Here is a 12,207-nt window from a genome sequence, read left to right on the forward strand (position 1 = left end):
GGGGAGCCTGGTGGGCTGCCATCTACGGGGTCGCACAGAGTCGGACACGACTTAAGTGACTTAGCAGCAGCAGCAGAATAAGTGAATGTGTAGGTAGCAACATATCGTAGATGCACAATAAAGGTAACTTTTTGTTAACGTTCTTTAAATATGTGCTTTGATAACAATACCCAATTTTACATCTTAGAGCTGCTTAGAGTATCAGGAACAACTGATGCTGGGGTTTATTACATGCTCATATTGTGCCAAGCACAGTACTGAGTGCTTTATATATGTGATCCAGTTTAATCTGGCAAAAACTCTGTTTCACGAGTACTGGTCTTTCTACATGAGAACCGAGGCTGGAAAGAAAGCGGTCCCTTACCTTGTTCAGGATCACAACACTATTAACTTACTTTGCCCTTTCTGGTCTTAAATTCAAAGCCAAATGGCACGAGTAAGAACAAACCTCTACTTACAGAGCATGGGCTTCTTATCCTTCTGTGCATGCAGATCATAGATTTGTAGAGTGGAGCAGGTCAGTCAAGAAAGAATAAATAGAAAGTGATGGGCGTTTTATGAATGATACCATCATGTGTTGAGTAAGCAAGTGGCAAAGTGAAGTGATGTGGATCTGAGATAATTCAGATAGAATTGATGGCCTGAAAAGAAACTGCCATGAGTCATGCTCTTAAAAACCAGATCCGCAGTATAGGTATTGAGCATCCTGGGCTGGGCTTTGTGTGTGCTATCTCCACTTGATTCAGTTACTCATTCTGCAGAGAATCACCGAGTGGCACCGTGTGCCCGGCACCATGTTTGTTTTGGGAATGCCGTAGTGCACAAAACACATGTGGATCCTGCCTTCATGGAGCTTACAGTTTAGAGGTAAAGACAGATATCATTTCATTAAATAGCCTGATAAACTGAGCAAAGGGCCTTGGGAAGGAAGAGATACAAGCTTCCCTAAAAACATATACTGGAGACTTTGATCTAGTTGGTGGGGACAGAGGATCAGCAGGTGGTATTGGGATGAGAAGCAGAGGAAAGAAAGTTAAACAGAGAGAAGAGTGAGTGCAAGAGCTGTGAGGTGAGTGGGGGCACAGATTGCATATGAGGCCTGAAAGAAAACCAGTGAGATTTGAGCAGAGACAGCAAGGGGTTCAACTGTGAAGCTTGCCTGCAGAGCCTGCAAGAGTCAAACATGCATGACCTTGAGACCAAGACAAAATCAGATATGCTGGATCTATGTCCTTAAGTACTGTATACATATTTGTGCTTTACAAAGAGCAAGAGTAAGGTTTTTGGACCCCACACATCTTACCCTGGGCTTCCCAGGTGGCTCAGTGGTAATGAATCTTCCTGTCAATGCAGGAGACGCAGGAGACTTGAGTTCGATCCCTGGGTTGGAAAGATCCTCTTGAAGAAGAAATGGTAACCCACTCCAGTATTCTTGCCTGAAAACGTCCACGGACAAAGGAGCCTGATGAGCTATAGTCCATGGTGTCACAAAGAGTTGGACACAACTGAGCACACACTCAACTTTTGCCCCTTGGGTATAGTATTGCCCCTTTGATAATAATATGCTCTAGATTTCCAGCCATTCGTGGTCATTGTCATCCTGTCCTGCTGTTTATTTTCAAAGCTTGTTCTGTTTGGAAAAAGACAAGCAAGCCATCTCTCCCTTCATCTCCCCCACCCCTGCCACCTCCCAGTTCTAAAGAAACATAGGACTACAGGACAAAGGACCTAAATGTGAATTCTTTTCTCTGATTTCTTCACCTTTGCTGCACAGAAGGTGGTCCATGGACCAGTATTATCAGCATCACCTGAGTCCTTGTTAGAAATTCAAAATTTCAAGCCCCACCTTGACCTTTTAAAAGAGAATCTTCATTTGATGTAACTATTATTTGTACAGAGTTTTAAAAAGTGATGTATACCATGCAGAGCATTTGTGAAAATCATGTTCTAGTTCATTTCTGCCTTTCCAGCATAGTGCCTAGCATAACAAGAGGTTCTCTGTAAGGAAATGAATGAATGAATATTAAATTTATACAAAGTGAAAGGCTTTAAAGATTTGATTCATTCTGGCTTAAAACTCAGGGTTGCAGTCCTCCTTCAATATTTTATCAAGCTCTAAAAATTTATTTGCAGTCCCCATTAATTTTTAACTGTGTGTCAGAAAATATTTTCTTTGGCTTGGTCATGGCCAAAGAATGTGCCTGTTAATTATGGCCATTGGTGGCTTCCTCTTGCGTCTTCCCTGCCCTCCTCTCCCTCCCCAGCCGTCATCCCTGCTGAGTTGTGTTGTGGAGCCAGTTCTGAAAATAGCAGCTGGGACATGCACAATTGTCACTTGGGAGAGAGCCCAGTCACCTCAGGAAGTGTGTGTTGGCTAACATGGGGACTGTGGGATGGTCAGGCTCGTGTCTCTTAGAAACTGTGCAGCCTGCCAAGTGATAACCTAAATTAATCTTTTATTCATGTATAATTCTTCAAGTGATTTTTACTTAGTACCATTAAGTGATCCATATAGTCTTCACAGAAAGTCTCTTGTGCATATTCTATGTAAGGTTCGTGTTTCTGGATAGGCTTGACTTGATGCTGACCAGAGTGGAAATGATTGATGAGGTGGAGAGTTTCCTGGAAGGGCAAGGTTTTGAATTTAAATGCCTGGAGGTCAAAATGAGTGGAGTGAGTAAATACATGGCGGGTGAAGGTAGTGTTGGTGGGAACGGTGGTAAACGGAGGAGTGCACGAGTCATCTTGCCCTTGGTTGTGTGGAAAGATAACGTGGCCAATCCCAGATTCAGCAAAAATCACTTCATTCACAGACCCATCGGAATTCCTCAAGTTTAAAGTTTTCTTCCATCTCTCTTATGTCCATGGCCCTTTATCTGCTCAGACCTTAGGGCACTCTTCTAGGTTGAGGTCAAGGTGTTTGTCTGGCAAAGGCTGAGACACACCAAAGATATCAGCCAAAACCTCTGTGCAGAAATCCTTAATTGTGTGTGTTCAGTTCGGTTGCTCAGTTGTGTCCGATTCTTTGCAACCCCATGGACTGCAGCACGCCAGGTTTCCCTGTCTATCACCATATCCCAGAGCTTGCTCCAACTCATGTCCATCGAATCAGTGATGCCATCCAACCATATCATCCTCTGTTGTCCCTTTCTCCTCCTGCCTTTAATGTTTCCCAGCATCAGGGTCTTTTTCCAATGAGTCAGTTCTTCGCATCAGGTAGCCGAAGTGTTGGAGTTTTTCAGCTTCAGCATCAGTCCTTCCGATGAATATTCAGAATTGATTTCCTTTAGGATTGACTGGTTTGATCTCCTTGCAGTCCAAGGGACTTTCAGAAGTCTCCTCCAACACCACAGTGTAGTGTGGTCCTGGTGAATTTGGTCACACACTTGTCACCAACATTGCCCATAAGAGACAAATATCAGGAAAACAGACCTTACAGTTTATCCAGCAGCATGTCTCAGTATATCCAGACTTGAATCAGAGATATCAGTTTTTAAATGTGGGTCACTAAATTCTTTATTTTGAAAAATGTATCTGCAGTGGAAAGTGGAACCCTCTGCCCTTAGGAAACACCACTTGATAGAAGCTTTTCTGTAAAGGTTGTAGGTAATACGCTAGAGAAGTTTGAATAATTACACTCTCTCGTATTTATAACACCTTATAGTTTACAGGGTACGTTCAAGAAAGTTACATCATTTGATTGTCGTGGTAATCCCTTGATGTTATTTGAGCTCATGCTGCCATTACCATATCACAGAGAAAGTATGAGATGATAGTAAGTAATTTGCTCAAGGTTATTTGGTCATTGGGAGGTTTACCTGCTTGTTCCTTTATGTCAGTAAAGTTGTGGTACTCTGTTACCATATGGCAAGCACTTCAGACACATTGTCTCATTCATCCTACTAAGGTGTAAAGAGCTTCCTTTTAAAGATTCAAAACATACACTGTTAACATTAAGTATTATAGCATGTATCAAGCCTTGTAATGAAGTCTTTTGCAAGTGCTAAAAGCATTAAATGGACTGTCTCATTGTATCCTCATAATAGGATGAGTCGGCTCTTCACATCAGGTAGCCAAAGTATTGGAGCTTCAGCTTCAGCATCAGTCCTTCCAGTGAATATTCACTGTTGATTTCCTTTAGGATTGACTATTTTGCTCTCCATGCAGACCAAGGAACTCATGAGTTTTCTCCAGTACCACAATTCGAAAGCATTATTTCTTTAGCACTCAGCCTTCTTTATGGTCCAACTGTCACATTCATATATGACTACTGGAAAACGGAGCTTTGACTACATGGACCTTTGTCAGCAAAGTAATATCTGCTTTTTAATATGTTATCTAGGTTTGTCATAGCTTTCCTTCCAAGGAGCAGGCATCTTTTAATTTTATGGCTACAGTCACCATCCATAATGACTTTGGAGACCAATAAAATAAAATCTGTCACTACTTCCACTTTTACCCCTTCTATTTGTCATAAAGTGATGGGACCAGATGCCGTGATCTTAGTTTTTTTAATGTTGAGTTTTAAGCCAGCTTTTTCAACCTCATCAAGAGGATCTTTAGTTCCTTTTCACTTCCTACCATTATAGTGGTATCATCTGCATATCTGAGGTTGTTGATATTCCTCCCTGCAATCCTGATTCTAACTTGTGATCTATCCAGCCTGGTATTTTTGCACAATGTACTCTCCATATAAGTAAATAAACAGGGTGACAGTATGCAGCCTTGTCATATTCCTTTCCCGATTTTGGACAAGTCATTCTATGTAAGGTTCTCACTGTGGCTTTCTGACTCACATACTGGTTTCTCAGGAGACAGGTCAGGTGGTCTGGTACTCCCATCTCTTTAAGAATTTTCCACAGTTTGTTGTGATCCACATGATCAAAGGCTTTAACATAGTCAGTGAAGCAGAAGTAGATGTTTTTCTGGAACTCTCTTGCTTTTTCTGTGATCCAGTGATTGTTGAGCATACATTAATCTGTACTTTGCTGCTGCTAAGTCACTTCAGTCATGTCTGACTCTGTTGACCCCATAGATGGCAGCCCACCAGGCTCCCCCGTCCCTGGGATTCTCTAGGCAAGAACACTGGAGTGGGTTGCCATTTCCTTCTCCAATGCACGAAAGTGAAAAGTGAAAGTGAAGTTGCTCAGTCGTGTCCGACTCTTAGCGACCCCATGGACTTCAGCCCACCAGGCTCCTCCACCCATGGGATTTTCCAGGCAAGATTACTGGAGTGGGGTGCCATCGCCTTCTCCGTGTCTATACTTTAGATTAACCCAAATGAAATTGCTGATATTTGACAGTTTGCCTTCTACATCAACAGTTGCATATGGTTCAGTCTAATAATATGTACTTTATCTGTCTCTAATCAATCTTATACTGATTTCCAGAAGCAGGAAACAACTATGAATAAGTGGGTTGTTTGGGGGGAATTTGTAATTGTGTTGAGAAACGTGCTAATCATTTACTAACTTAAGAAAGACCCTGACCTCCCTTGAAAACTGAGGAAAATCCACATAAATTTGTCAAATTTAGGTAGAACATTTCTTTTCCAGACATTTATTTCTGTCATAAACAAGGATGTCTAAGTTTTAATTGATTTTTAAATGACAATAGCTTCATGAATGTTATAAAATTGTAATTATAAAACTATGAATCAAGAGTTTTTTAAATCACATCCTTTAGTGGAAGATTCTTATTTGTAGACATTGGTCTTACTTTAATCTCTAACTCAAAAATGTACACTATGTTTTGGTATGATAAAGATCATAAAGAATTCGGTAGAGCTTTGTCTTTATTTCTTGTTCACCATGAAAATTACTTTTTAAATAGTCAACTGTTTTATTTATCTAAACCCCACTTAGAATCTTCAGTTAGTGAAAATAGTCAATGCTGCGGCCTTCGACTTAAGAAAGATCCTTAAGACCCTCGTCAACTGCGAGTTTCAACTTCATCAAATGGGCAGCCTTTGGTGTAACCTGTTGAGAAACACACGCTGAGTCTTGGCTTATGCGTGTGTGCATTTTCCCTGCACTTGTGTTAGTCCCTAGAAACACACACGGATGCCGTTTCTTCACGCTGGTTCCACTCTGTCTCTGTACCTTTGAGTCAGAAAGCTGAATGAAGGTTTTGAAGAGGTCGAGATAGCACCTTGTGTGAGAGAGTGTAAGCCACCAGAATGTGCTCATCGGCTTCTGTGTGGTTTCCTTTAAGTTCAAACATGGTGCCCTTTAGTCTGCTGCTCTTTTTAATATGTGTGTCCAAGATTTCCCTGCTGACACATGCTGTTTACACCACTCTCAAAGAAAGTGGATGCATATGTTCATAAATTCGATGATTCAAAAAATAGTTTAAAGAAATAATGTTCATAAAGAAAATTTAATATAAAGATAAAGCAATGTATATAAATTCTGTAATATCTGTGTGTCTCATACAGAGAATCATACTCCTTCTTCTCTGCTTCTGTGCTTGTATCATTAAAATGTGTATTTTATATGATTTAATTATGTGGTGAGGTTCGACAATGGGATATGATTCTTGGGAAGAAACAGCGTGTATAGGATTTGTTATTATTTACAAATTTTACTTTAGCAAGCACAAAACTAGAGACATTACATAGGATTTTTTGTAGGGCTTAATAAGATCTGTCTATCTGGCGTTACTCTAAAAGATGTGAGATGGTAAGTGGACGGTTGGCAATCTGATGTTGATGCTTTTGGTCATATGGTCACTGAATATTATTGATTTTAAGTTGTCGTTTTCAAACGTTGCCCATTCGTGAATTACCTTCAAGATTTTGTCTGTATCTTGTTACAGGGTCCATTATTTTCTTGACACTTTCTTTAAAATAACTTAATTGTTAACTTGTGTTCAAAAGGAACATCATTGCTACCATTGTTATTATGTACTCAATTAATTTCTTATTAAATATATATGCTTTTTTTAAACTTGAAGTTTAATTTTTACATTTTAAAAAGTCAATTTTATAAAGTATTGCTTTATCACTTAACTTTTTAAAGTAAATATTTTATTTTACTAGTTAGATTTCTGTACTGCACACTAAAAATATACACATTTTAAATTAAAAAAAAAAAAAAAATTAAGACATAAAAGCCTATCCTGGTCCTGCCCAGAGTCACTTTGCACATGAGAGTCAGAGCTGAGCCAAACTCTAGAGGGAAGTGGCTAAAAATGAAAATGGGCACTGACCAAACAAGTGACCCGTGAAGGGTGCCACTCTGCCACTGCTGACCCAGAGTTTCCTGTGAAAGCTAGGCAAGGGTTTGTTCCAGCCACACATGGCTGTGCCAGTCAGACCTGCCATTCAGTTAAAGAGGTGCCACGTGGTGTTCACGCTCTTTTTTTAAAAAAAGTACTGCTTGGGTTCCCTCTTGAGGAGTTTCCTTATTAAGGGAGGGTGACCTCCACTGTGTCAGCTTGTAAGGGTGCTGGCGGTAATGAATTTGTTATTTTGTGTGCCACTCACTCCAAATTGGATTCTGCATTATGCTAGTGCATATATGTGAAACGGTGACCAATTGAAATTCAAATGTAATGAGGATGAAGCTTTTCCATTCTGCACAGCCGCTTTTGTTTTCATCCCTAGTAGGTTCTTTCCCCACCACAATGCAGCTTTCCTCCTGGCTTCTGAAATCTCCATGTCTAACTGGGTAGGACCAACATGTTTTCTTACCCATTCCAGAAATGAAATACAGTTTGTTCTGGTTTTCTAATCTAAAAAAAAAAAAAAAAAAAAATTTTTTTTTTTGAATGGGCTAAGAGATTTGGATTTGCAGACTTGAGAAAAACAAAGTATTCTTTCTAAAACATGCAAATGTGTCTCTCCATCACCTAGGAAACTATTATGGGACACCCAAACCTCCTAGCCAGCCAGTCAGTGGGAAAGTGATCACGACGGATGCCTTGCAAAACCTTCATTCTGGCTCCAAGCAGTCGACCCCAAAGCGAACCAAGTCCTACAATGATATGCAAAATGCTGGCATAGTCCACGCGGAGAATGAGGAAGAGGATGATGTTCCTGAAATGAACAGTAGCTTTACAGGTAAAGACCAGATGATGCTCCCCCTCAGTGGACTTGGGAAAGGAGGGCGGGGGGAGGATTTACAAGGAGTTGTGAGGAGGTTTCTGTTCTCAGCAAGAATTTGGAAGGATCACCAAAATTCAAACTCTGACCACACAGTGCTTATGGAAGAGATGGTCTTTTTATCCTTTTCCTGTGCCCAGAAATTTTTTTTTTCTTTTTTAAATTTTATTAATTTTTTTAATTGAAGGATCATTGCTTTACAGAATTTTGTTGTTTTCTGTCAAACATCAACATGAATCAGCCATAGGTATACATATGTCCCCTTCCTTTTGAACCTCCCTCCCATCTCCCTTTTTTTTTAAATTTTTATTTTTAATTGAAGGGTAATTGCTTTACAATACGGTTTTGGTTACTGCCATACATTAATGTGAATCGGCCATAGGTATACATATGTCCCCTCCCTTTTGAACCTCCCTCCCACTAGGTTGTCAGAATACTGGCTTGAGCTCCCTGGGTCATACAGCAAATTCCCACAGGCTGTCTGTTTCACATGTGTTCGCGGGTATGTCTCCATGCTACGCTCTCCGTTCGTCCCACCCTCCCTTCCACCACTGTGTCCGCAAGTCTGCTCTGTATGTCTCAGTTTTCCACTGTTGCCCTGTGATGGTTCGTCAGTACCGTCTTTCTAGATTCCACATATATGCGTTAATATACGACATTTGTGTTTCTCTTTCTGACTTACTTCGCTCTGTATAATAGCTGATCTTTTCCCTGGTTTTTTTTTCATGCTTCTTGTCAAGAATCTTTTAACTTCACCCAGCTATCTTAAAGGGACAGGAGGGAAGTGTTTGTAGAAGGAAATAAAAAATAATCGGCATCCTTTCTCTCTCTTCAAAATGATACCTATAAGAATCACTATTTTGTTCATTTATTACTTGGCCTTGACACTGCTCCATAATTATGCCTGATTGTTTATAAAGAAAAGTAGGAGAATTTGTTTAATATCACTTTGATGCTATATGGAATGCATCCTTTTATCTCATACCTTTGTAGATAGAGATACAGTGGAAGTAAATCATGTTTTCAGTTAATTAATGCAAAGTTTACTACATTCCATAAGAAATAAAAAATGGAAAAATAATAAATATTCTAAGATTATATTTTGTATATGTATTTTATATTGCATAGCATATATTACTCATTGCAGTATAATTTTTAATATACAGTCAGAGCTATCTATGCTCTAGCTTAGTAGGCTGTATTTTATGAAAGGCTCTTCAAGGACAAACCCTCTGCATAAAGCTATGCAGATTAGGAAGTGCACATTCCTGGGAGGCACTGTTCACTGAGGCCATGATATATGCTCTGTAGGTTAGCACAGTGACCCAGAATGGGTCAATAATATTTTTGGCTTTGTGGGGGTTTAATACACAGAGTAACTCAAAATTTAACAAATGCCTAAGACATGAGTTACTCCAGTCTATAAGGTTGTGACTTTGAAGACCATCTTGTTTCTTCTGTTTTTCCTGTACTTGTTTTCTTTGATATTTTAGAATATTTTCCTCCTTGTGCTGTCAAGTCTAACAGTCTTTCAGAAAAACAGCTTCTATTAGTTGAGTGCTTTCTACTGCCTGTATGGACCTCTCTGAAGCTTTCTCATTCATTGAACACAGAAGTCTAAAATTTTTCAAGTTAACAATTAAAAAAAAAATGTTTTTGGTGGCTTGTCATCATAACAGTAGCCCAGCCATTCTGCAAGAAGCACTAGAGAAAGGAGGAGACCCGGTTTGCTACCCTAGCTTTGTTCTTGGTAGCTGTCTTGTTATGAACTTAGTATCTAACTTCTCTAATTACTGATTAGGGTTCAATCACATCAGGTTCCCCCTTCCAGCTTTAAGGATTCAAGTTCATGAAAATTTCCATTTTCTTCATTATGCCGGTCACTGACCTATTGTTAACAGTATCTAGGAGAAATTTACCTGTTTTTACTTAGGCATTTATTGAAATCAGCTAATTTTACCTACTTCAAAATATTTTATCCATATATAGTAGCTGTCACCAAAATGAAAGCACATTATGGATAAAAAAAAAGGGTCTTGATTTTTCAGCAAGTAAGACTAGCAAATCACGATATAACCCCAAAATATAGACGTGTACCTTTGTATGTCCTCCATTGACTAAGTAGATTTGTTGGTACAAAGCATGAACAGAGCAGGGATAGCTGATTGTAGGTCTGGGTGTTTCCTAATTTCTAACTGCTAAAAATCTCTGTTGTAGAAGCCAAGCCTCAGAAAATCTGACCTTGTAACACCCCTATTTGAAATCCTGGTGTCAAAAAAACCAAAAATCTGGCCCCTGGTCATCATTGCTAAAAGCAGTCTAAACATTCATCTATGCACAAAGAAAGAAAGCTGATTGTCACCTGATCAGATGTACAGGGAGAGAATTGATCTTGAGATAGACAAGCAATCGGGCATCTTCAGTATGCAAGGGATATGTTGAATATGTCTTCTTATTTACCAGACTGCAAGTATGACAGCTGAGAAGCTGTCATACTCTCACCCGTGTGAATTCTTCGAAATAATTGACACTGCCCAGTCTGTGAGATGTGTACCATGCCAGCTGTGTCAAAGCATATTGCATTCTGAACCACTGATAAGTAGCAATCCACCAGCCGCTTCGAGGTCTTGGCTCCTGGTTGGGCCAGTTGTGATGAAGGGTACTGGATTCAAATATAGAAACACAATACCGCTATTTAAAATGATATTTAACTAGGATGTTTTTAAATAATGGGCTGTTGGTACGATTTCAGCTGACATCTGCTTGGGTCTTTTGAAAGGAACACAGGATATCTAAATAACACGCCTAAATAATATTGGCGCTGTCTGCTGCCAGAAGAACAGGCTACTGAAGGCCTGGAGCATCCTGGGGAGGTTGTGCCTTCCTTTCTGAAAGCGAAGATGGAGGCAGGAGCTGAGTAATGAGCAGTCATCCCAGGTTCATTACCATAGAACTTACTGTCGAACACAAGGCAGAAGGAGAATCGTCCTCAAATAATGCCCAAATTATAGATTTAAAGGAGGCCCTAGAGAGAGAATACTGTATGTGCTTCACGAAGATAGATGTAAGCTTAAATTGTTGGGCAAAACACACAGTTATTTACATAATAAATTAAAACTTTTTTTTAAAAGATTTTTTTCACTAATGAAAAACTTGGAAAATATATAACAAACCACTACAACTAAAAAGTAGTTGATGCATCCATCAACCGTATCTAAGAGACACCAAAAGTGTTATTTAATTGTCTTCCAAAGCTTGTTTCCTCAACGGCTTCCCTATTGTTCAACATTAGGCTGCCGATGCTTCTTTTCATTAGTGATTAATGATAAAATACTGCTTTGGAATGTCAAGAGATAACGATATTACCAAAAGAGCTAATGTTTCCCAGTGCTCTGTGGCAGGCATTTTGGTAAGCTCTCATGCATATTACTGGGGAGTCCTAACCACTTGTCCAGTATTACTCAGCCAGTGAGGGTCAAAGCTGTCATTTCAACCCAAAAACCTTGACTCCAGAATCTATATGGCTTTGTGTTTTAAGTTAAGTTTGTTAGCCCTTTGCAGCATCAAAGGTTTTGACTGGTTATGTACACAGTGAGTGTACACATAAATCTAAATGCATGTGTAATTTAAAATAAGCTCCAGAATGTGTGTTTGACATGAGCTTATGTTCTCAAAGTCATCTTCAAAATCTCCTGAGTGTGTGTGTGTGTGTGTGATGTAAATACTGGGAAGTGTCTGCAAATGAAAATGTTTTCTGTGTTTGTTTATGGTTTATGAGTCTTTTTCACATGTATATTATAAACCTTTTGGAAATTTTGAGAAATAAGCAGTCTAACTATTATCTTCCCCATTTTGTAGACAGAAACCCTGAGAAATAGTGTTATCAATCCCACTGGGCAGTTGGAGCATGTAGCTTCTTATCTACTTGCCAGTCTCAGTATTCCAGTAATCCATTCTACCTGTCCTCTTTGGATACATTGGCAATCTTTAGTAATAATTTAGTAATCTAATCGTTAGAGCATGATAGCAGTGCTCTTAAATGTTTGTAAATTAAATGAAAGAGTTTTTGAAGTCAGAGCATGTGTCAGGGTCAAAGCTGTGAT

The 12,207-nt window shown here is 39.4% G+C and overlaps 1 protein-coding gene across 16 annotated transcripts in view; it reads left to right on the forward strand.

Annotated features, from left to right (window-relative positions):
- Window positions 1-12,207, forward strand: part of MAGI1 (membrane associated guanylate kinase, WW and PDZ domain containing 1) — a 642,595-nt gene that overhangs the window by 516,262 nt on the left and 114,126 nt on the right. For all 16 annotated transcript variants that reach the window (XM_070359138.1, XM_070359140.1, XM_070359139.1 and 13 more), the window contains exon 4: window positions 7,856-8,062. In XM_070359138.1, the coding sequence (XP_070215239.1) occupies window positions 7,856-8,062 (207 nt within the window). The remainder of the gene's footprint in view (window positions 1-7,855; window positions 8,063-12,207) is intronic.

Source organism: Bos mutus, chromosome 22 (genome assembly GCF_027580195.1).
Source record: "Bos mutus isolate GX-2022 chromosome 22, NWIPB_WYAK_1.1, whole genome shotgun sequence".
Lineage (NCBI taxonomy): Eukaryota > Metazoa > Chordata > Mammalia > Artiodactyla > Bovidae > Bos > Bos mutus.